Here is a 25,644-nt window from a genome sequence, read left to right on the forward strand (position 1 = left end):
TACAAAGCTCCCATAATCACAGCAGTGTGGCACTGGCATAAAAGCAGACAAATAAACCAGTGGAAGAGAAAGGAGAGCCTAGAAATAGGCCTTCATGTATATGGTCAAGTGATCCTCAACAAGGCTGCTGAGACCACTCAATGGGAGAAGAGACAGTCTCTTCAACAAACGGTGTTGGGAAAACCAGATATCCACATGCAAGAGAATGAACTTGGACCCTTATCCTGCACCATATACAAATTTTAACTCAAAATGGATTAAAGACCTAAGTGTAAGTCCTAAGACTATACGACTCCCGGGAGAAAACAAGGGAAAGCTTCACGACATGGACTTGGCAATGACTTCTTGGATATGACACCAAAGGCACAGGCAACAGAAAGCAAAATTAGTCACATGGGACCACATCAAACATGAAAACTTCTGTGCCTCAAAGGAAACAGCCAACAGTAAAAAGGTGACCTACAGAGTGGGAGAAAATATTTACAAATCACGTATCTGATGAGGGGTTAGTATCAAGAATACATAAAGAACTCCTACAACTCAATACCAACAAAACAAATAACCCGGCTAAGAAATGAGGAAAGGACTTGAATTGATATTTCTCCAAAGATGATCTACAGATGACCAATAAGTATAATGAAAGGATGGTCATTATCACCAATCCTTAGAGAAATACAAATCAGAACCACAATGAGATACGACCTCATACCCATTAGGATGGCTGCTATAAACAAAAACAAAAACAAAAACAGAAAATAACCAGTGTTAGCAGGGATGTGGATAAATTTGAACCCCTAGGCCCAGCTGGTGCAACTGCTAGGGAAAACAGTGTGGAGGATCCTCAAAAAAAATGAAAAATAGAATGAGCACATGTCCAACAATTCTACTTCTGGGTAGATGGCCAAAAGAATTGAAAGCAAGATCTGGAATAGATATTTGCCCACCCATGTTCACAGCAGCATTATTCACAATAGCTAAGAGGTGGAAGCAGCCCATGTGTCCACTGACAGATGAATAAAAAAATGGGGTCTATCCATACAATGGAATATTATTCAACTATTACAAGGAAGGAGATCCTGACACCGGCTACAACATGGATGAACCTTGAGGACATGATGCTGGGTGAAATAAGCCAGACACGGAGACAAATCCTAATCCACATTCCACTTACGTGGAATTAAATTAGTCAAACTCATAGAGACAGAAAGTAGACGATTGGTTCCCAGGAGCTGGGGGAAGGAGGGATGGGGGTTGTTGTTTAATGAGTATAGAGTTTCAGTTTTGCAAGATGAAAAATTTCTGGAAATCTTTTGCACAACAACATGAATATAGTTAACATTACCGAACTACATGCTTAAAAAAGGTTAAGATGGTAAAAACAGAACACGCTTTTCTCCGTGGATGGGCACCTAAAGCCCAGAGGGACTGGGTGATTTGCACTTTCTCGATGTTTGCGACACCAGGAGCAAGGGGGAGGCAGCAAATGTTGACACAGGGAGGTGAGGGGCCCGCTGCCTACAGGAGCAGCAAGCACCATCCCTGGCAACTGACCTCCCTCTGAGTCTCTTCTGCAAGCCCTGCGTGATATCCGTATGTCCTTCAGAGGCGCCTAAGAGCACTCAACAGAATCATCCCCATAAAACCCCAGGCAGGGTGCTCACCATCGGTGAGGTGGTGCTATGGGCGTGCCCGTTTTGCCGATACGGAACTGGGGGCTCAGGAGAGAGCAGCCGCTTGCCCCAGGCCCACGGATGTTTGCTCATCAGCTCTGGTGGCTGGGGTGTCCCTCTGTAGCACTTACCACTTTCCGTGGTATAAATACCCCCACGTGGCCGATTTCAGGCCCCTGACAATTTCACCACCGCTCCTCAGGCTTCCTATACATTGCACTACCTGCTCTCCTGCTGGGGCGAGCCCATTCCAGCCACTCGGAGGAAGCCCATGACTGGTAAGCAGCCACACAGGGGCTCAGCCAGGGTTTCCAACGGTAGCGCATGTGCACAAAGCTGGGAGACACACGCTCCCTGCCCTGGACTGACTCACTTGACTATTTTTGGGTGGTTGGATTTCAGTAAAATTCTGCGTGCTCGGGTGTTAGTAAAGATGTGATTCAGGGGCTTGAGCCCGTGCTTGGTGCCTCACTGCACCCCCGCCAGCTATCCATGGACATGACTTGAATCCGGGGAGATGCTGGGTCACCATCCTGGCTCAGATCAAGGGCCACGCAGGTGCCCAGGGCAGGGCAGGCCACTTGGCTCCCGTGGGATGCCCTGGGCATGTGCGTCACCAGAACAAGCCTGGAGTGTGCCTTTCTGGGTAAATATCACAGAAGGGCTCAAGCAGATGCGCCCACAGACACAGGCCAGCATGTCCAACCTTTTCAGATCACATTAGCTCATGGCAGTTTTACAAGTTTCCAGGCATTTGGTTGTGTAACAGCACCCCCGACACACCAGGCACATCCTCCAACTCAGTCATCTCTTAAATAAGTGAGGATCCCAGGGCCCCTGGAGGCAGGGGATGGGCAGGGATCTGAGCCTGGGCAGCCCTCTGCCTTGGATCTGCAGGAATGGGGAGGGGTGGGGGAGGTTGGCGATAGGTTCAAGATCTTCGTGTTTCAAACCCCCTGGAGGCTCCCAGGACATCCTTGATTCTAATAATTTTCTGCTAGTGGGATGTGCAATTCTTCCCAGTGGTCTGTTCCTGAAGGCTAGTGTGCAGTGGTGGTGTCGGTTCCGGTGGTGACAGTGGTAGTAAAGGTGAGGAAGGTAATTATGGTAGTAACGATGGTGGTGATGGTGGTCGTTGGCTGGGGGGGGGGCGCATGGTGGAGGTGGTGGTAAGGGTGGCGGGCATGGTGGTGGGGATGGTGATGGGGGATGGGGGTGCTGGTGAGGATGGTGTGGTGGGCATGGTGGTGGGTATGATGGTGGAGGAGGTGGTGGGAATGGCAGGGAGAGTGGTGGGGATGCTGGTGGTAGGGAGAGGGGGTTGTGGGAAAGATGACTGGAAACTAATTTCCAAGAATAAGAATAAATGAAAGGTATGATGTTCAAGTCACATGTCAAGAACTTGACCCTCTCTAAGGATCTGCAAACTCCATAGACTGTCCAACCCTCAGGGTTCCTCTTCCAGGCCCCGGGAACGCCAGATGGGCCACCGACTCTCCCGCTACGCTCCACAGTGGAAAGCACTCCTCCCCAGCCAGCCGCCCCTGGAACCACAGGTTCCGAGCCACCGATCAGAGTTATGGCTCATCCCTGAGAAAGACGGCTATCTGCCCCCACGGAGCAAGGCAGGCCTGTCGCGTCAGAATACCCAGCGTTCGTTGCCGAGAAAGGATGGAGTACCACCCTGGAGGAACTTCTGGAATGTCCGAAGTTCACGCCCCGGGGTCCCTCAGAGCCATCCAAACTCACTCCAGCCACGCCTTGACCTGACGCTTTTGTGGCAAGAAGACACCCCTGTTCCCCAGGGGGACACCTTGACCAACTGAGCCACCCAGGCGCCCCGTGCCCCAGGGGGACACCTTGAACACTGGCTGTGGCCATGCGGATTTCTCCAGAGCACCCATGGGACCCGCCCACGGTCCCCTGGCTTTCCAGAGCCACGGCGAATCGGCGTAGCTCGTGCAAAGTGACTTTAGGCAGCGGCTAAAACCCAACTGGCAAATGCGGGCGCAGTGAAGGCACGGGCGGCCCTACGCGAGGCTCTGCAGGGAGGCCCAAGCCTCCAATTGGCTAGGTACCCTGTGCGGGTGGGAGAACATTCCATCCTGAACTCAGCGAATCCTCATGTGCCACTGCGAGCACTTCACACCGTCAGGAGAAGAAATTCAATGTCCTTTTGCCCTGAAATTAATTTTCAGAAGAAAATCATTTTATCGCTGTGCCTTGCGATGAGCTAGCAGCCCAGAGCCTGCTGCTTTCCAGAGGGGCCCCCTGTCCCGGGCCGAGGCGCCAGGAACACCATGTCTCCCTTGGTCACCACGCGGGGAGAGCGCCTCCCACCGGGAACCTCGCTGGCCTCGAGGCCAACACGTGGGAGGTAAGGACATCTGGTCAGTTGGCTGCCAAGGGGACAACTTCCCTCCGCCCCTTGTTCTTCCTCTAGGAATGCACGCCTCATGGAAGCTTGGGGCCCAAGCATCTTGGGGTGTTATTGCAAAACAAGGACGGCACTCAGCCGGGGACGCCGCTCAGCCAGGGTCATCTGTTGGCTGTGAGTGTGGGTCACGGGAGGCAGGGCCCTGCTCCCCCACCCTCGGCCTGGGTGCAGTCTGGGCTCTGGCCCTCATCATTCCGTGCATTGCAACCAGGAGGCCTTACCGGTTACACAGGCACACATTCCTCTCCTGCATCTGGTTGGCTGGGATCCAGTTACCTCCCACCAAACTTGGCCCAGCCTGCCCTCTGGCCCCAGCGTGTCCTCACACGGAGGGATATGGCGCCAGGATGTGCTGAAGCCGGTGCATGATATTATTTGGGAGAATAGAAAATCCCCCTGGATTCAGAGAGAATTCAGGCTGTCTGGACAGACTCACAAGAAGCCCAGAAAAGGTTTGATATACTGTCTAGGCTTTGTGTCGCGGGTGGGGAAACGGAGGCCAGGAGAGGTGGTCCCAGAAGGCCAGGGCGGGCCTAGAAGCCAGGACTACAGGCCCCCAGCTCTGCTGAACACCGGAGTGACTTTGTTGTTGACCCTTGGGTTCTGTGTTGACCCAGCTCCCACCTCACCGCCTGCCTGTGAGGCCACCATGGGGCCTATAGGGGCAGCCCAGGTGTCCCACAACCTCTGGCCCTGCCCGGCAGACTTCCCCACCCCTCTTACTTGACAGTGAATGCAAAGCTCTTGTGCCCTAGGCTTGGACCATCCTGGACCAGCGTGTGGTCTGGGCCACACGGAGGTCAGCAAAACCCGTAACATCAACCCCGAGGAAACTAGGCCTTCGCTCCATTTTGTTCAAGCCTCCTTGGCCCTCAGGAGAACGTGGGATCTGGAGGCAGGCTCCCGGCACGTCTGGGGCACCAACCTACCACACCCTTAGCTGCGTCCCATCCTCGAGAGTTCCCGCCCCTGAGGCCCTCATCTTCAGGAGCTGGGCCCCCCGGGGACTCCCAGCCCCTAGGGGGTCACAGATCAGGGGCAGCGACCCGACCTCCAGGTTACTAGATGTGACCTCCAGAGAGCAGCAGGGAGAGGGACGAGGGGGAAGAGGAAGAAGGAGAGGCTGAGAGGCAGGGTTCTGCACAAAGATGCTTCAGCCAGGCACTTACCCAACTGCCCAGCCCCCTAGGGGCCCCACAGCATGCGAGGACAGGGACGCAGGCGTGACCCTGCAGGACGGTGAATCCGTGTGTTCGGAGATGGGCTGTTCTGAGGAGTGAGGTGGCGTCACCCTGGCCCTGGTGGGCACGGTCCCCTGCAGGGGACCGCGATGTGCTTCTAAGCCGGGCAGGGGAGAGGAAGGAGTCTCTGCTGGCCACCCTGGGGCATGGGTTCCTCTGGTCCTGCCAAGGGGGCCAGGGGGCAGGGGCATGGGGGACCCCGTCCCAGGGCAGAGCCCCTCCCCACCCAGCACAGGCACACTACTGCCCAGCCGAGGGGCCCAAGTCACGTCCTCTCCACCACCTTGTTGTTCTCACATTTACTTGTCTTGCCAAGACTCTATTCCCCCGCCCGTGAACGTGTTCCTGCCCGATGCAGGGTGCACCGTGCTGCAGAGTCCTTCCCGCCCCCCCACCCCCACCCACAGCAAGGCTATGAGCCTGGGGAGGGCAGGAGCCCGCCTCTTCCACCCCAGAGCCTCCGGGTCAAGCTCTGGGCCCGGCACCTGGGGGGCTACCAGCCAACGTGTCCGGAATTAATTCTAGAGCCAGGTGGGGGGTGTGGGGGATCGGGGAGGGCGGAGGTGGGGAGAGGACGCTGAGCCCTGGGAATGGATCCTGCGGTTCAGGCTAGAATGCCAGGGCTCACGTGAGAACCTGGATTGGCCCAGTGTGAGCCGAGGGTGCCAGTCTCCCGTCCCGCAGGTGGGACCTGCCTCAGGAAGCTCTGTACTTTTGTGCCCACTCTCCCCCAGAAGGCCTGGGACAGCACCGGGCATGGGGAGGACACAGAAAATGCCAAATGATGGGCAAGGACCCCGCATGGAATGACCCGGAAGGCCAGGACTGTGTACCTGGGACACCTGTCTCTGGGTCTGAGGAATCTGCCTTAGGTCAATAATCAGAGTCATAAAAGGACCACCATCAACGGGGAGCTCCTCACTGGGCTATTCCCAGGACAAGGAATGTCTAAGCACGGGCGTTGCTCGAGGAGCTGAGGGAGGAGCACACAGGTTTTCAAAGTGGTTCTCAGAGAATATTTAAAGGAACCAGAAAACTGTTACAACTGGGGCACCTGGGTGGCTCAGCCAGTTAAGCGTCTCCCTTGGGCTCAGGTCATGATCCTGGAGTCCCGGGATCGAGTCCCTGCTCAGTCGGGGAGCCCGTGTCTCCCTCTCCCTCTGCCTCTCCCCTGCTTGTGCTCTCTCAAGTGAATAAATAAAATCTTAAAAAAAAAAAAAAAAGAAAACTGTTACAACCACTGTCAGAGAATAAAGCTGGGTGCACAAACTGTATTTGTGGATGGTCCTGCTTCTGTTTTAAGCTTCATGGACAGAGATCAGGGAGAGAAGATTCTGTGAGGCACACTGAACTGCTAACCTGGGCTTGGCTTCCATCTCCTTGTTCTTGGCTTACAAACGTTCCCAGTGTGATGCCAACATCTCTCCAGCCGGACTGCGGCATCTTGTGCTTGGAGAGCTCAAGGGTCGCACCCGAAGGGGTCAGTGAGCTCTGCCTCCAGGCCCCCTGCCTGCTTCACCACCGCGCCACACACTTATGGTTGGAAACTGAGCATTTGTTCACAGAGTAATAAAATACTCTTTGACAAAGCCAAGAAGCCTGTTCCAGAGGAGACAGTGAGGAGATGCAGCCCCGTGGGTGTCCTGCACCCCGACCCAGGCATCTCAGGGCACCCTCACCTTGTGTCTGGGCCACCTGTTACCCTAGGGAGGGGTTCCCCACGGTCCCAGACCTGACCCAGCCTGGCTCCCAGGCCTAGCCGGACAAGGTGCCGCCAGACCACCACGGGCCAGGCCTAGGGAGGCGGCCAGGGCGGGCTGTGAGGGGCCGGCCCCCAGGGGCAGGAGGCAGCTGGAGCCCCCTGGCCAGGAACAAGTCCCGTCCCAGGTGTCTCGTTGGAGCGGCCTGGGCTGGGAAGGGAAGTGCTCCCACCTGGTCCTCTCTCCCACTACCCCCGAGCCACACGCAGGCCAAGCAGATGCCAAGCCTCTCAAACTCCCCTTCACACCTCCGCAAGCCAGAACCCAGTCCCCATGGGGACTCATGGCCCAGCTGCAGTCAGGGCCTGCTGGATGCCGGCCGGGGCCTGGGGTCGCGCTGTGCCACTTTCTCAAAACACCTACCCTCTCTGGTCCTGGCAGGCAGCTCTGCACCAAGGAGGCAGGAAGCAAGCTAGACAGAGGAACCTCCCCCCCACCCACCAGCTTCCTGTCCTTTAGCCCCTTCCAGAGAGGGAAGGCAGGAACAGAGCCCAGCCAGTACTCCCCTGCTCCAGAGCAGCCTTTGTCCCCCACCCTCTCTGGCAGCCCCCCTCGCAGACCTCAGTACACACTGTTGATTTGCTAACAGGAAATTCAGTTGCAGGCTGGTCCTGGAACTCCAGCCCCTCCGCGGGCCAGGATCCCCCTCCCCACCAACATTCCCTGGCACTTTCCCCACCAAACCCCCAGCGAACACGGAGAAGTGGACCAGGAGAGGAGCCCCCCAGCCCAGCTGTCCAGCCACCCGCCCCCGATGGCCACATCCGTTTTATTGACATGTATTTGTGTGCTTTTCTGTTTGGTTAGCTGAGGGCCTCGGGCAGTCCCTCACCCTCTCCAAGCTCGGTTTCCTACATCAAGAGCTGCTGCAGGGCCTGGGTCATCTCACCCGGCCACGACTGCGGACAGCCTGACCACCACAGGGATAATCACAGACAAGCAGCAGTTCCCTTCTGGTGAGTCTGCGCCCTGGGGACACTTGTTCCCATCTGGACACATTTTTGGTTGTCACAGCTGGGGCTGCTCCTGGCATTGAATGGGTGGAAGCCAAGGTTGCTGCCAAACACCCTACGAGGACTGGGACGGCCTCCAATACAGAGTATCTTCCCAAATGTCCATAGTGCCGAGGCTGAGAAACCTCGTCATGGAACCTTCACATCGTTGGGAAGAAGACGTGGGCCGTGCGCGTGCCGTGTGCTTGGAGCAGCGCCTGGTGCCCACAAGCCCCCGGCACATGGTGGCTGAGGGCACCTTGACCATCTGATCCTCCCCTTGGCCTCGGGGAATCAGAACGGAGATCAGATGCTTAACTTCCTCCAAGGACCAGGAGGGAAGGGACGGGCTGACCTAGAGCTGGCCCCGCCCCAGCCCCTGGTCTCCAAAGAAGCTTCCAGCCGGAGCCGGGTCCAAGGGAGCCTGACATTGTCCACCATTCCAGAAGCCTTGGGTCCCAGGACCTGGACTTTCTGGGGCTGGGGGTGGGGGCTGTGCACCCCCACCCCACGGAGCAGCCCCTCCTCCTCCCACACCCACAGTGCTGGGCGGGCAGGGGCGGGAGAACACTAGGGAAGGGCAGGTGCCTCCTCAGAGGGCACGGGGCTCTGCTGTCCCCAGCCCCGTTTCCCATGTGGTGGAGGCAGTACACATCACCCTGAGTCCAGAGGCCTGTGCCTCCGAGGAGGGGGATGCTGCGGGTGGCTGTGCAGGTGGCAAGGCCAAGGCTATTTCCTGGCGGAAGCCTGCGAGCAAGGCCCCCAGCAGGTGCCAGGCACGGGGCACGGTACCGGGGGGAGGGGTGGAGCCTGTCTTGGACCCGTCAGCCTTCTGAGCTCCAAACAGCTTATGGGCGGGAACGTCTAGTCCCCACTTCACAGTGGTGGACAAAGGCTTAGGGAAGTCAACAGACTGGCTCCCAAGTCCGAGCCCCAGCCGCACTGCCGCCACCCACAACACAGGAGATGGCAGCCGGGAGGTACCTACCAGGTGCCCGGCGGCCCTCACCAGCTTGTGGGTGGAAAACGGGAAAGCCTCATTGCTCAGGTCTGCATCAAGCACCTCCTGGAGAATGGCCCGGCTGTGAACAGGAACAAAGTCGGTTAGTCAGTCAGTCAACAAACACTTGCTGAGCACTCCTGGGTGCAGGCCCTGGGCCAGGAAGACGCTGGGGATACAGCAGTGAGCAGGATGAGTCCCTGAACTCGTAGGGCAGACTGACAAAAGGGTATTCATAAAAGCACACCAAGGTGAACACAAGCCAGAAATACAGTCCACAAAAAAAAGCCAGGAACAACAACAGTGAACCCAGCCTGCATGGAGACCAGACTGACATGACTCCTGGGGCAGTGACCTAGCCGTCTAACGCCCCCAGGTCCTACGGGCAGGAGGCTGGTTTGTGAGCTCCCCGCAGTCAAAGGTTGCTCTCCCACCCCCCACAGAATCCGGCTATCAGGCTTAAGAGTTTGGCTGAGACCTCGCCGGGCCCAAAGCCCTCAGTATCCATGGAAACCCTACCTTCCAGGGCCCCTTGCCCCTGGCCTCCCTCGAGGCCTTAGTTCACTCCTTGGCATAACACCCAGGTCGCCTGCCTCTGTTTAAGCCTTTGTCATCCTTCAGGTCTCGGCTCAGCTGCCACCTCTGGCCAGGAAGCCCTTCCTGGCTCCCTGAGTTCGGGTCAGGTGCCTTTTATGTGGGTCGTGAAGCTCTGATACATTTCCTGACAGCACACCTCTCACACATGGGTTGTACTTGCCCCCCACTCCCTAAACCAGGCGCCCTGTGACAACAGGGCTCCTATCCCAATGTGCCTGGCACAGAAGGGCACACGGTAAATAGAACTGATTGACAACAGCCCAGCTTTGTGCCCCAGGGCGGGCTCTCCGTTGGCAGGAGACAGCCCCGCGCAGGGGTACCAGCGGGTGCTGGGGCTGCAAGGTTCTGCAGCTCAGAATGCTGCCCACCCTAATTCCACCCCCACGGTGCTGTAGCTGCCCACCCACGCCGGCTCGAGGTGCCCAGTGTGCTGCAGGCTGCCAGTGCCTTATGTAACACACACCCCCAGCACCCACGTGGTGCCAGCCCCCAGAGAACCCATCCCCAGTCTTCCAAGAGCATGTCCTCTCTGCAGCCCCGGGGCGGCTGGTGTCTTCCTAGCCTGTGTGCCTGCAGGGGAAGGAGCCTGGAGCTGCCGCCCCGGCTCAGGGTTTGAAGGGGCTCAGCAGCGCTAGGGGTAGCTCTGGGCACCAATCTATTGACGGGGCGGGCACACAGGTCTGGGGAACGCGGGCTGGGGCGCAGGAGGCTATCCCTCCACCAGGGAGGCAGCAGGTGGTGCTGGAGGGCATGGGCCAGAGACGCGGGTTCAAGTCCTGACTCCCCTTACTCACCTATCGCCCTCACCCCGTCCTCCACGGGGACAGGGATGCCTCCTCCCAGGGCTCTTGTGAGCCAGCAGTGAGAAACTGTGATAGTGATCATTCACTTTTGCCCGGTCTCCCCCAGCCACACGTGGCCACTTGAGTTTAATTGAATTAAAATTAAATATTCAGTCTGGCCAGACACATGTCAAGGGTTCAGTGGCCACCTACAGCTTAGTGGCTACCGTACTGGACCACCCAATTACGGAACGTTTCCAGAGAGTTCTACTGGACAGCAGGTCACTGAGCATGGCCCATGGTCCGGGTGCCATCTTCCCACCGGACAACTCCGAAGGTCTAGCCCCACCGGTGGTGCCGGCAAGGCTGACCCTCGTGCAGGAACGTGAGGCTGTTGTTGAAGGACAGGACACTCTGGAGCAGGAAGTTCAGGAATTATCAGGGGGATGAGATGGCTGTCACCGGCGCCCGCCTGGAGCTGCTTCTAATGAGGCAGAGGAGGCTGGCTCATCCCCCCGGGGCCCTGCCTTGATCTGGCTGCCTGCACCCTCCCTCCCCTGCCCACCCGCCTCCCCCACACTAAAAATAACCCACTGCCAGCTGAGGCGCAGCGACAAGGGAGCAGAGGCTCCCCCAGGGACCGGCCAGGACCCCCGGCCCCATTCCGCCCACAGACGGGAGCCGGCTGGCCCAGGGAGAGATGAAAGCCGCACCACCGGATCTCCAGGTTCCTCTCCTCCCTTCTTGGCTCCACATGCCCCCACCCAGCCACCCTGCAAACCACCCTCGAGGCCACCAGAAGCACCACGCTGCCAAAAATAATGGTCAGTTTCTGGTCCTCATCCCACTTGGACCCACTGACCACCTGGACAGAGCTCAATGCTCCCTCCTCGAAGTCCCAGCTTCTCTGGTCCCTGAGGCTCCTAACACACCTGCTGGCCTCCTCCCCCGCCCGGCATCAAAGACCCTGTTAAAGCCCAAGTCCGACCATGTCTCTGCTCTGCTCAGTCCCCCTCACTCAGGGAAACAGCTCCTGGACCTACAGGTCCTCACCTCCTCTGCTCTCCGAGCGCACCTCCAACTGCCCTGCCCCAGCTGGCCTCCCTGCTTTTCCTCAGACACATGGGCACACCCCTGCCACAGGGCCTTTGCACCTGCTGTTTCCTCTGCCCGGAACACCGTCCCTCCAGAGCTCCAAAGCTTGATTCCTCATTTTTTTCCTCCAGGGCTTTGCCCAAATGTTCTCTTAGTGGATGTTGGTCAAACACTTGACAGAAGCCGATCAACATTAAAGTATATGACCTACTCAGATTCTATACATTCGTTCAGCGAGCACTCGGTCCTGTCCATCTGCCGTGCGCCCCTAAGCAATGCCCACACAAAAACAGCTACAACACAGTCTGGGAGGGGCGGTTGGCCCGTCCAGGACCCAGCCGGGGAGCTGCAGGCTTGGTCATCTCTAAGGCACCCGGGAAAATGGATCCTAGGGCAGGGTCGGAGTGTGCAGCTTTGGGCCCACTCTTCCCTCTCGGCAACCAGCTGTTCCCATCATTTTTCGGGAATACATCCTTCCTTTGACATGTGCCCTTCCTCCCCTGCCTCCGCCTGCACTCTCCAGTCTGGCAGGGTCCACCACTCAAGAGGTGTCTCCCCCGCGCCAATGCGCGCCGGGCTCTGGGGTCAGTGATCGAGCACCTAACTAGCTGTACCACCCTGGGCAAAGATCTCTACCTCTCTCTGCCTCTGTTTCTTCACCAAAAAGAACAAGAACAATTAGAACCACCTGCAAGGGCTATCATCCGTAGTTTCAGGAGAGCCCCGCGCAGGGTTTGGCAAATCACAGGTGTCCATTTGGTGGTTGTTAACACGATCATTCTTCCCCTCTGGTCCTCCACCCCCGAGTCCCTTCCCTGAAGCCCAGCTGGAGGGATCTTCCCGAAGTGCACAGCTGCTCGGGCGCCCCTTTGCCTAAGCCCCCTCTGTGGCTCCACGCACAGCCAGCATCTGAGGACCTTGCAGGCCCCTCGTGGGTGGGAATGTAGCTCAGCAAATACAGAATGGACGAATGACTGGATCACCCATCTGCAGGCCCAATCACTGGAGGTGATCACAGGGGCGTTTGGCCCCGGGGGGCAGTGGCCTCAGCTCCATACTATTCTCAGCCCCAGTGGCAGGTAGAACCCCAGCCTGGCTGTGCCCATTCTGAGATGGCATCAGTATCTCCCAGGCTGAGTCAGCAACCCAAAGACACCCCCCCACACACACACACAGGCCCTTCTGTGACCCCTGAGCCCTCAGATGCTGAGTCGCCGTATGGTTGAGTCTGACGCTCACATAAAGGGCTTTTCTGTATTCTAGTGCTTTGAAAACGATTTATCCAACATGGCACCTCTGGGTTCACCGGATCACCCAGCGAACCAGAACATCCCATTCTGGACCCGCAGTGGTTCTGCCCGCAGGACCCGGTTGGAGGAACCCGGGGCTGGGTCCCAGGGGCTGTGCATCCCGCGGCTCCTCACCTGGCTGGGCCCTGGATGCTGATCATGCCCAGGTCCTCAGAGCTGTCGATGAGCTGGCACCGGAATTTCTGATCCTGCAGCACCGTGCTGATGTGAGCCCAGTTGTGCTGGGCCACGGCCCCGCCCACGGCCAGGTAGTAGGCCTCCCCTGGAAGAGAAGCACCGGACTCAGGGCAGGACGGCAGGATGGAGGGGGCAGCGAGGCGTAGCCCAAGGCCTCTGGGTTGAGGAAATACTTGCTCTTTTCTGGAGAGTGAACAACACAAGCCAGAGCACAGCGACCCTCCCTGGGGGCCCTGGCTTCTCAGCAGGGGGCTGGGGTTGGAGGCCAGGATGAAGGACCCCCGAGGGCTGCATGTGCCAAGGGAGCCCTTTTCTGGGAGAGTCTGAGGCTTTCACCCACTTCTCAAAGGGCTCCTGATCCAGGAAAGGGGAAGAACTCCCAACACCATCATGCCACAGGGATGATGCTCCATCTGTCATCAGTGCTGGGCAGGCGTGGACCAGTCTCTTTTCCTCTCTGGCTCTCATTTCACTCCATACTCCCCTGGCCCCTGGTCTCCGGGTCCCCCCTTGGCCATAGCAGGACTTGCTGGGGTCAGGTAATGGGCCGAGCTTTAGAGGCAATATCCCCTTGATTCCCAGGGTGACTGTGTGGCTCAGTCCGTTAAGCAACTGCCTTCGGCTCAGGTCATGATCCCAGGGGCCTGGGATCGAGCCCCGCATCAGGCTCCCTGCTCAGTGGGGAGTCTGCTTCTCGCTTTCCCTCTGCCCGTGCTCGTGTTCTCTCTCTCGCTTACTCTCTCTCTCCAATAAATAAATTCTTTAAAAAAATATATCCCCTTGATTCCCCCCCAGGAGACTGACACTTGTCACCACCCCAGGGTTTCAGAAAAGGAGACTGAGGTTCATGGAGGTCACATGGTAGAAAATCTGTCCAGCTCTGAGTCCATGGCCTGAGCCACACTGCCACCAGGTAGGGGTGAATGGAGGGCAGCCTGCCTTGGCCCAGTGTCCTGGGAGAGCCACTGCCCTGGGGAGCTGGGACCTGGGACAGCTGTGTGGCCTTGGGCCCATCACACAGCCCCTCTGAGCCTCGGTACTCTCACCTGCAACTGAGGGTCGACACATCTCATCTGCCGGGGTGCTGTGCCAGGACAGGCAGGCTCTCACTGGTCACTTCCCCCCATCTCCCGGAGGAACCAGGGGAGGCGGGCCTGGGGGTGGGGTCCTCCTTCATCTCAGCTGTCTTGGTACCTCCCTGTGCATCCTGCCTCTTTCCTTCCTTCCTCATTAATTCCGACAGGGTCCCCAGCCTCAGAGCAGTGGAACCGGACGATCCCGGAGCTCCCGGCCACTTCTCCATCTGCACAGTGGGAATGCAGGGGCCAGGTGGACACAGCCACCATGGGAGGGGCCCCCAGGAGGGGCCCAGAGCCAGGAGCAGAGCTGGTTCTGCCCTGGGAGGCACCCTCTTCCTGGGGTACCGCGTGGCAGCTGCTTCTCTCGGCCCCGGACCCTGTTGGCTCTGGGCATGGGCCCGCACAGGCCCAGCACCACCCCCGGACCCAGGCATAGCTCGTGGGCACTGGTGGAGATGGCCGGGGGGCTCCTGAGGCTGGAGAATCCTCCTAAGTGCCCTCCTCTGGTCCTTCCCAAGGGCTACCCCACAGCTGTGGTACAGCCCCCCACCATAATTAAAAAGTAGGCACGCCTCCCTATCCTTCTCTGGCCAGGGAGGGTGCCGCTGGTGGCCGAGGGCTGGGGATGAAGGGGTACCGGGCCTCTCTGCCTCTCCAAGAGCACCTCCTGTGGGGGCTCTCGTTGGAGGTTCCTGGGCTGGGCTGGGGGCCACCAACGGAAGCCTGGTGCTGGGGCCCTCCTCCCTCTCCCGCCCCCCCGGGGAAGGAGCAGACGCAGGGGCTGTGGGCCCCACTGCCCTCCTGCCCCCCTCCTCCAGGTGAGCCCTGGGACATTCTTGAACTTGGCACCCCATGTGCTGTGTGCTCTTCTGCTCCCCTAATCCCATTGCCCCTCCAGATCCAACTCAGAGGCCTTAGCCTCCAGGAAGCCCTCCCTGAATAGCAGAGCTGCAGGCATTTCTTGGCAAATGGCCAGGCCCTGGGGTCACCCGCGGCCCTGCTGTCTCCTTCATCCTCACATCCCAAAGCCGCCTCTGAGCCCCTTCTCTCCGCGCCCACGGCTGTGGCTCTCTTCGGGCTGCAGCATCTCTGGCTTGGATGGCTGGATCTGTCCCCTCCTGGCCCCAGCCCCCAATCCCATGCCAGTCCAACCTCACCACCTCCCACCCTCACTCCCACAGCCCCCAGGATGGTCTCAAAGTGTTCCCCCAGCCCGTCAGAGCCTGCCCCGGGACCCCTGCCCCCTCACAAGGCATTTGGTTCTGACATACTTGGCTCCAGTCTTGGGCCAGGACACATCTTCACCAGGCCCTCCCACTCACTAGTGCCTCACAGGACCCGAGCCTCTTCTCATTTTCCCGGATCCAGCTCAAACACCCCCTCCTCTGGGAAGCCCATTTACCCCACCCCAACCCTGCAGAGCACCTCCACCACCTCCCCACAAGTGGCCTGCCCCCTTGCCTGTCCCCACCCCACAATCTCCCTCCAGCCAGGACCGTACCCTGCACGCACCTTTGCATCCTTTGGACCATGGGGCTGGGCAGAAAGGGCAGCTCCCCAAATCCCTGCCACATACACACTTTGCAGGGACACTACCCCACCCCCAGGAGGAGCCTGTCTTGGGGAACATGTAAGTCTTGGCACCAGTCCAGCCTGGCCCAGAGGCAGTTCTGTGACTCGCTGGCCCCAATTCTTGTCTAAGCCTGTTTTCTCATCTGTAAGATGGGCAGAGGCACACCAGCTCCTATAGGGCTGTTGAGAGCATCCATTGGATAAAAAAAAAAAAAATCTACTGGCCAGGTTTGATCATGTTTCCTCTCTTCCTCTTTTCTCTTAAAACTGATGAGCACAAAGGGAGACAGAAGCCAAAAAGACAAGTCAGCCCCCAAAGGCCCCCCCACTCCATCCCTGGGCTAAGGACTCTTAAAGGACATTGGAATTCCAACAGTGTCCTCTGGCCCAGCCCCCGACACACGCTGTGACTCTCTGAAGGACGCGAGTTCCTGGGGCTGCCGGTGCCCGAGAGGTGGTGGCCGGGGGACCTGGCATTTTCTGGGCAGCTGTCCCTCATCGACGACCCTTGGTCCCGAGGCCACAGTCAGCCCAGCTCCAGGCCCAGCCCTCAAGCAGACGTGGCAGAGAGGGCAGTCAGCGGGCACAGAGTCCGGGGGCTCGGCCTCCAGCTGGGGAGCTGGGGGCTGCAGATTTTATTTTCTATTTCTCGGTATTGTTGAAATGCCTCCTACGAGCACGTTTTCCTTTTGTGATATAAAAGATCAAGCAAGATCACATTTAGGATCGACAGCTGCTTTGTACACAACCTCGATCGAATACAAATCACCTCATCCTCTTGACTTAATGGTGATCTGATGTAACAGGTGTAATTAACCCCCATCTGAAACACGCATATTGAACAGACATGCATATTCATGGCAGGAACGATACAGTTTTTAAGGCTGAAAATAAAACAAAGTCTGCACGCCGCCGGTTTTCTCGTGTTTGGCCGTGTCCCCGGGCCCGTCAGCACCCTCCAGAGCCTCCCAGGATGTGACGCAGGCGTCCTCGAGCCTCCCTCACCACGCACACTTCCACTGGCAGGCCCAGCGCCGACCCCTCCCTCCCTCACGCCCAGGAGAACTCGGAGGCACCAAGAGTGTAGGAAAGACACCTCCCGAAGCATCAGCACCGTTCCCTTCCCTCTGCGCCAGAGCCTGCTCTCCCCCAGCCCTGGCAAGGACCAGGGCCAGGAATCCACCGGAATCATCTTGAAAGGCACATCATGGGTACACCCTTGGGCAGTGGCTCAGTTTACAAAGTGCTTTCACTACAGCTCCCCGTGGAGGGCACCAGCGAGGTCCCTATGCCCCAGATGGGGAAACTGAGGCTCGGAGCCGTGGGCCACAGAGTCAGTCAGTGGCGGGGCCTGGCCCAGGATTTCCAGGGACCCTCCGCACCCTCACTGGGGTCCCTCTGCCCTGCACCCCCAGCTCCACTCGCTCTGCAAGGATGGAAGCTATGTCTGTGTCAGGGCCTCCCCTCTCCTCGGGGATGAGGGCCACACAAAGCTCCCACCAGCCTTTCTCCAGCCCTGCTGACCTCTCCACCCAGCTCTTCCCAGCCCCCTTTCAGGCCAGACATCACCTCCTCCAGGAAGCCTTCCTCATCCTGGCTCAGCTACTTCCCACAGCCTCCATATTTCCACTCTTTTCCATCCCAGCGGTTCTAACAGTCTCCTCCTGGCCCGTCTGCCCATACGGCGGTCTGTCCATACCCTGAGATCCTGGAGGACCCGGCCAGCCCCGTTCATCCCCTGCCTCTGCCTGAGGGTAAAGGCTCCGTGTGAGCGCCGGGAGAAGGAAGGGGCAGACGCACACGTGCTCTCGCTGAGCCCACTGCATTCCTGACTCCTGCACCAGCCGTGGCAGGAGGGAGGGCCCCCCACGCCCTCCCTGCCCCCGAAGCCACCCCGAAGGACTCCGTGGCCAGCGAGGCAAACTTGTCCCACCACCCCTGCTCCCCACCAGAAACACAGACTCCACGCAGGCCAGAACCTTCTCGGTTGGGTTCCTGGCTCCGTCCTTGGTGCCTCAAACAGGCCGCACGCGGTGAGTGCTCAGGAACTAGTATTGAAGTCATGCACCTTCCTGACTCAAGCGCGCCTCCTTCTGGCTCCGCCCCCCTCTCCCAGTGCCCAGGCCAGAGTGCCCCCGCCTGTGCCAGGGACCCTGACCGAGTCCCACGGAGCGTGAGCTGCATTTGTCAGCAGCACAGAGCCAGGCCCGGAGCCAGGGGGCTGCCACAGCTTCTCAGAACGGGCCGATCACTTCCAGCCTACTGACCGTTGCCCTGGATGGCGCAGTCAGCCACACGCACAGTCGACACCTTTCTCCCCTGCAAATCCAGCCTCTCAGTGGTGGCAATGGGGCCCCTTCCTGGAGAAGGAGGGTGCTTCCTGCTCTCTGAGACTCTCAGCCACCTCTCTTCTTCCCTAGCGGAGACTGTTAACAGGACTAGAGTTGAGATGGCTCCTGCGGGAACCAGGGGGTAGGGGCGGGGAGCTGAAGTGATGGGAAGCAGATCTGGCTCAGTGCAGCAGTCAGTCGGCTGTGCAGACAGGGAGGACAGGTACTGAGTTAACTGTCCCTGGAGGCATGCAAGCAAACCTGAAAGCACTGCAGAGGGCCGCCCAGTAACAGCTTGAGCACTGAACCGCATATCTTCTAAGGACCTGCCCCAGCCTGAGTCGGGGCTCAGCATAGATGAAAGTCGATTCCGCATAGAGGCTAGTGGCAGAAAGGAGCCAACATCACCCAGTGGGAGGCATGGCCTTCTCCCTGGCTCACTCTGTTCTGGGCAGACGAGCCGAGCACGCCCACAGTGTGGGCTCAGAAGCACCACGGTATGGACAGGTTCAAAGACATAATCACGGAGTACTCAGAGCCCAGCATCACTGCCTGAACGAAGCCGAAGTTCAGCCTGAACCGAGGCCTCTCGTCCCCCCAGCCCTGACCGCTGCGAGCGCACCGGGTGATGGCCGAGCCGCCCGCACCCCCTCCCTGTCCGGCCCGCCAACAGCAGCTACGGGCCACAGCACGGCTCAGCCCGCGGGGCATCGCTTACCTTCAAAGGCAGGGGCCAGGGCAGAGGCCTGGGGGCTGGGGGCCAGGCGGCTGACAGTCAGGTCACTTTCGGTGCCACCCCTGTGGTTCAGCATGCAGGTGTACACCGTCGAGCCTGGGGGCAGGAGGAAGATCCAGAGCATGTGAGCCGCTGAGCACACACGAGTCTGCAGAACCGCGTGACAGCGTGACAGGGTGCTCTCAAAAGGTGTCTCCGCACAGTGATGCCACCACGATCCCGTGGCCCAGAGAGGGATGGGCAGGTCCCCCAGCGCTGCCATCCCCTGAGGAGGAAGGATCAAGAGTGGAGCTTCTTTCTTCTTGAGATGCCTCAAGCTGGGACCCTCCATATTTCCACTCTTTTCCATCCCAGCGGTTCTAACAGTCTCCTCCTGGCCCGTCTGCCCATACGGCGGTCTGTCCATACCCTGAGATCCTGGAGGACCCGGCCAGCCCCGTTCATCCCCTGCCTCTGCCTGAGGGTAAAGGCTCCGTGTGAGCGCCGGGAGAAGGAAGGGGCGGACGCACACGTGCTCTCGCTGAGCCCACTGCTTTCCTGACTCCTGCACCAGCCGTGGCAGGAGGGAGGGCCCCCCACGCCCTCCCTGCCCCCGAAGCCACCCCGAAGGACTCCGTGGCCAGCGAGGCAAACTTGTCCCACCACCCCTGCTCCCCACCAGAAACACAGACTCCACGCAGGCCAGAACCTTCTCGGTTGGGTTCCCTCCCCTCATCCCGCCCTCCCACACACCCACCACCATGCTGGAAAGTTCTTAGGAGGCAGGGATCCTGTCTCACTCACTCTGGCGTGCCTGTGCTGGCTGAGCAGAGGCTCCTGACGTCTGTTGAGTAAATGACCATACAGACGGATGAATGAAGAGGGGGTGAAGGGGAAAGTGGATGGAGGGGTGCTGGGCGGGGTTGGGGGCAGATGGCAGCGTGTGGATCGGCAGGAGGTTTAAGAGGAGGTGAGCAGAGGGTGTGTGGGTGCGTGGGTAAGTGGGCAGCTGGGTTGGTTGGCTGGGGAAATGGTGTAGTGGGCTGAATTGTGTCCCCCCAAATGATAGGTTGACGTCCCAACCCCACGAACGTGACCTTATTTGGAAATAGGGCTTTGCAGATGTAATCACGTTAAGATGGTCATTATGGTGGGCCCTAACCCAGTATGACTGGTGTCCGTAGAAGAAGAAGATGAGGCAGGGAGAAAGAAGCCTGTGTGACATCAGGGTGAAGACTACAGGGATGGAGCCACAGCCAAGGAACCCTGAGGACTGTCGGCCCCACCAGGAGCTGGAGAGGCTGCTGAGTGTCCTACCCGTGGTCTCAAGAGAGAGCACAGCCCTGCCGCCTCCTTGCTTATGAACTTCTAGCCTCTGGAATTGTAAGACAATACGTTTCGATCGTTTAAAGCCACCCAGTTTGTGGTGCTTTGTTACAGCAGCCCCAGGGCACTGATACAGATGGGGACGGGTGGGTTATTTTAGGTGGATGGACAGGTGGGTGGAGGGTAGAGGAGATGAATATCCCAAACATTACACGGGACACACCTATACAAAACATTGTTCCTTCTTCACTTGAGACTCAAATTTATCTGAGCGTCCTGTATTTTCGTTTAATTCTGGAAACCCTGTTTGGGGAGAGCATTCCTATGGGGGTAACTATATGGGCTCCACAGTCTCAGGAGACATTTACCGAAGGCCTGCTGCCTTGTATCCTTTCTGGAACAACGTAAAGGAGAAGGAGGGAGGGAGGAGGGATGGAGGAAGGTGCTGGGGTCCTAAGGGCTGGGACTTGGCAATGAGGGCAGAAAGGTCTAGATGCAGGGGCATGGGGGCCAGCCTCAGGGGCAGAGCCACGAGCTAGAGGAGCCCAGAGTGGACAGAGTCAGCTTGCCAGGGTGGGTACCCAGGGCTGTGCCCATGGAGTTCTTCCTGGCACTGGAGTGGAAAAGGAGCATGGTCCTCTGGAGGTCATACCAGGGGGTCGGCTGACATCAGCAGAGAAGAGCCAGTCGGCAGCCTTCCTCGCATCCAAGCCCACCAGGTAGAACTTGCCGAAGTAGGACATGTTGAACACAGCAGCGGCCCCTCTGCAGGCCAGACACTCCTTCTTGATCTGAAAAGTTCCAGGGAGGAGGGATGCCATGAGGGCTCTGAGATGTGCCTCCTCTGGAGCATGGGGTGCTGGGCTCTTTGCCGCACACCTGCTCTGAGGCCCCCTTCCCCCTCCCAGCTGGAGCACACCGTGCGCATTCTTCTCAAGCATAGGGAACGCTCTCCAGGGCAGCTCACACACCATACAAAAGGCAGTACATTCAAAAGGATTAAGAACACACACAGCATGTTCTTGGACCATAATGGAATTTCATTGGGAGTCAATCATAGGAGGAAAATTAGAGAGTTCACATGTAAGTGACATTAACCCGCACACTCCTGAATAACCAAAGGATCAAAGCAAACATTCACAGGGGAATTGGAAAATTCTTGGAGAAGGATGTCCGTGGAAATGTGGTACATGGAAATGGAGGGAACGAAGTCAGGGCCGTGCTCCCAGTGACCTCACACCTGCAAATGCCTCCATGGAGAAGAAGTTCTCAGATTGATGCCTCAGCTTCCCCCTTGGAGAAAACTGGAAAAAGAGTGAATTAAAGCCAGAACAAGCAGAGGGAAAGACATGATAGGGGACTGGAATGGAGATAAATGAAATAGGGACTAGAAAAGTTGAGAGAGCCAGCAAAGGAAAGTTGGTTCTTTGAAAGGATCCACAAAATCGACAGACCTTCAGTTAGACTCACAAAGAAAACGAGAGAGAGGACTCAAAAGTTCTAAATCGGGACCGAAAGAGGGAACACCACCCACCCTACAGAAGTAAAAGGATTCTAAGGGGATACCACACGTACCCATCCGACAACACACGAGACAGGAAATGGACAAGCTCCTAGAAAGACACAAGTAACTAAAGCTAAAGAAGAAACAGAAAATCTGAATAGACCCATAACAAAAAGAGATTGGGTTGGTAATTTAAAACTCTCTATAAAGAAAATCCCTGACCCAGAAGGCTTCGCTGGTGAATTCTATCAAACATTAGAAGAAGAATTAACACCAAGTCTTTGCAAAACTCAAAAGACTAGAAGAGTAGGAAATACTTGTTCCATGAGGCCAGCATCACCCTACTGCCAAAATCAGACAAAGACCACCAAAGACTCGCAAGAAAAGGAGGCCGCTATCCCTCATGAAAATACATACAAATGCCCTCAGCAAAATACTAGCGAACCAAATCCAACAACACGTAAAAAGGAATACACACCATGATCAAGAGGGATTTCTCCTGGGAATGGGAGGTTGGTTGGGCATCCCCGGATCAATTGATGGAATGCACCATACTAATAGAACCCAAAACAGAAACTATGTGATCATCCCTATAAATGCCGAGAAAGTATCTGATAGAATCCAACACCTTTCATCATAAACATATTCAATAAACTAGGAATAGGAAGGAACTTCCTAGACCGGATTAAAAGCATGTGCAAAAATTCCACAGCTGACGTTTTACTATAGCAGGGAAAGACTGAAAATGTTCCTCCTAAGATCAGAAACAAGACAGCTGTTTGCTCTGCTACTCAGCAGCGTACTGGAGGTTCTAACCAGGGCAGCGATTAGGCAAGAAAAAGTAATAAACAGCATAAAGCTTGGAAAAGACGAATAAAATGACCTCTATTTGCAGATGACATGATCCTGCATATAGAAAATCCTAGGAACCCACCAAAAAACTATTACAACTGACAAAATAGTTCAACAAGACAGCAGGATACAAGGTCAATGTACAACAGACAAATAAAAACTATTGTTTTGTTTTTCATCTCACTGACGGCGGACAATCAAAAATGAAATTAAGAAAATGATTCCACTTAACACCATCAAAAAGAATGTATAGATACTCAAGAATAAATTTAACAAAAGAAGTGCAAAACTTGTACTCTAAACACTTGGCAAATATTTTTTGAAAGAAACAGCAGAAGACCTAAATGAATGGAAAGACATCCCATGTTTACATAATGAAGACTTGACTAGTGCTAAGATGGCAATGCTCTCCAAATTGATCCAGATTCCACACAATCCCCATTAAAACTGCAGCTGGCTTCTTGGCAGAAATTGACAAACCGAGCCTAAAATGCATACAGAAATGCAAGGGACGCAGACCACTTAAAACAATTTTGAGAAAAAAGAACAAAGCTGGGAAACTCACACTTCCCAACTTAAAGATTCACTACAAAACTACTGTAATCAAGACAGGGGGCACTAACACAGAATATACATATAGATCACTGGAATCTGGTTGACAGTCCAGAAATAAGCCCTCATGTTTATGGTCCACTGATTCCCCACAAGAATGCCAAGGCCATGGCAAGGTGGGGGGAAGCAACAATCTTCAAAACATGGTACTGACAAAGCTGGACGGCCACATGCAAGGAAGGAAGTTGGAGCCCTTCCTCACACCATATACAAACCTTAGTACACCAACACTGCTAGTATCCACCCATGAGAAATGAAAACCTAGGTGCACACAGACCCCAGTCCACACACGATCGTAGCGACACTATTTACAGCAGCTGAAATGTGGACACAGCTCGAGTGTCCATCCACAGATGACCGGACACACTGCAGTATATCCGTGTAATGGAATACTCTCAGAATATGGAGTCGTGACACACAGGTACGCCCTAGAACGTGGATGGACCTTGAAAATACTGTGCTGGGTGAAAGAAGCCAGTCACGAAAGACAGCGCACTGTTATGAGTCCCCTGCTCTGAAATGTCCCAGCGAGGTGAATCTGTAGGGACAGAAGTAGCTTAGTGGCCGCCCGTGGGTGGGGACACGGTGGGGAGAGAGTAGGGGGCAGGGGGTGATGGCTAGCGGGCCGGGATTTCTTCTGCAGGTAGACAAGAGTGTTCTAGCATCCGATGGTGGGGACCGTGCTCTGCCCAGGAGTCCACTAACAAACATGGAATTGTACACTTGAAAGGGATGGGCTGTATGGTATGTGAATTCTATCTCAATAAAGCTGTTCTGTTTTTTTAAAAAGAGAGCCCAACAGCCCTGCTGGTGGTCTACAGATGCCCCAGCCAGGTCCCCCAAGCCCCGTGCTACCCGTGTGTTTTTCTCCTTGGTGTTCCATCACCTCACTCCTGCTTCTTTGCTCTGAACCCATCACCCAGCTGCCAAGCAGAGGTGCCAACTTTATTGTTATGACCGAAGAGAAAACCAGAGCAGCAAAGCTATCCCCACCAAGCACTCACTGTGGGTCAGGGACCTGTGTCACCTCCTCCCACCCTGCGGTCCGTCCACCATCCCTGACAAGGAAACTGCCGCGAGCCACCTCAGCGCGTGCTAAGTGCCCTCCAAGATCTGGGGAGGGGACAAAGTTGGCGGCAGGGGGACGGGGGCTCCCCAGTGGGAAGACCACAGACGTGCCCGGGGCCAGGTCTGTCTAGCGTTGTGCGTCTCGCCCAGCTCCCCATCCAGCGGCGCCGCGTGGGTGTATCGGAGTGAGTGGAGAGTGTATTTACACCAGGGAAACCGGCCAAGGCCCCGATCGGGCTTCCCCGGGAGGGCTGGCACCCTACCCGGGCTGCACCACTCCCGAGCCCCCGATGCCGCGCCTCCACCCCTCTGCAGACACCACTCCCCTCTGTGGAGCTCCTGCGACCCGTCAGGCGCTGCGGGACCCTCGCTGACGCTGCTGGGGCTGCAGAGCAAAACCCAAAACAGTCTCCAGACTGACTCTCGTCTCCCCGGGCTGGGGAGGTTGCCAATGCCGAGAACAAGTGCGTGTTTCATGCTTCGGGACTGTTCAGACGTGTTTGTGGAGGCTGGATGAAGCCACCAAGCCAAGTTGGCATCCCCTCTGAGCTCCCACGTCCCCGAGGGCCAGACATCCTGCCGGCCCTCGGCGGTGCGGGTGCTGAAGTGCCAGACGGAGCCCCCTTCACGCCCCAAGAGGCAGCGCCAGGGACTCCAGGAGCTTCCGGACGCATGCGCCTTCTGCTTCCATTTCCCAAGCCCCTTCTCCGGTGCCTTCACCAGGAGAGCAAGCTTGGGGGAGATCACGGGACCACCTGCAGCATTTGTGAGGCCCAGTGCAAAATGGAACCGCGGACCCTGGTTCCAAAAGTATGAAGAGTTTCAAGGTGGCGACAGCAGTGTTAATCCCAGCGCAGGTGACTTCAGAGGCCACACACCCAGGAAGCTGGCTGGCTGCCTTCCTCCTCGTGACTGCTTCCCAGGCCGCCCTGGGCCGGGCACCCACAGGTGGAGGCCTTAACTTCACGCCCACATCAGGGGGCGGCCAAGGCCGCATTCCCTCTCCTGGGGCAGCCACGAGGACACAGGCTGGGCCATGTTCTCCTGGGTGATCCCTTTACCAAATGGCTGGGCCGCCCCGCGTGGAAGCTGGTGTTGTTTCCTGTAGATACTGCCCATGAGAACATCTCTGCGTGGTGCAGACTGCAGTGGGTGGCCAGGCCCCACTGTCACCCCCACCCTGGCAGGAGTTGGGAGCCAGGCACTCGGGCCGGGGCAATGAGTGGCTGGGGTTGCCGTCTGACCAGCCTCACCTGCCCACTTCCGGAGCCAGAGCGGCCACAAGCAAACCCCAGACCACAGACCCTCCTCTGCTTATGCCCTGGAGGGGCCAGTCTGGGATCTCTGTGTCCCGGATCTGCTCTACGAGAGCCACAGGTAAAAAGCCCACCACACTGGGCCTGGAGGAAGGAGCTAGTCACTCACAGGGTCTCACACAAGCTCGCCTCAGAACAGCTCCAGGGCAGGAGGGATGGAGGCTCAGAGAGGGGCAGTGCCTGGCCTGGAGCCACAGAGCCAGCCCCAG

At 57.2% G+C, this 25,644-nt stretch overlaps 1 protein-coding gene across 1 annotated transcript in view; it reads right to left on the reverse strand.

Moving 5' to 3' along the window:
• Positions 1-25,644, reverse strand: part of SARDH (sarcosine dehydrogenase) — a 60,914-nt gene that overhangs the window by 7,961 nt on the left and 27,309 nt on the right. Inside the window, exons 15-18 of the mRNA XM_028093391.2 lie at positions 20,736-20,874; positions 18,761-18,874; positions 12,999-13,146; positions 9,089-9,182 (exon numbers count right to left, since the gene is read on the reverse strand). Coding sequence (XP_027949192.1) covers positions 9,089-9,182; positions 12,999-13,146; positions 18,761-18,874; positions 20,736-20,874 — 495 coding nt within the window. The remainder of the gene's footprint in view (positions 1-9,088; positions 9,183-12,998; positions 13,147-18,760; positions 18,875-20,735; positions 20,875-25,644) is intronic.

This window comes from Eumetopias jubatus, unplaced genomic scaffold (assembly GCF_037043125.1).
Source record: "Eumetopias jubatus isolate StellerSeaLion01/CBP00866 unplaced genomic scaffold, mEumJub1_p1.0 scaffold_15, whole genome shotgun sequence".
NCBI classification, from domain to species: Eukaryota; Metazoa; Chordata; class Mammalia; order Carnivora; family Otariidae; genus Eumetopias; species Eumetopias jubatus.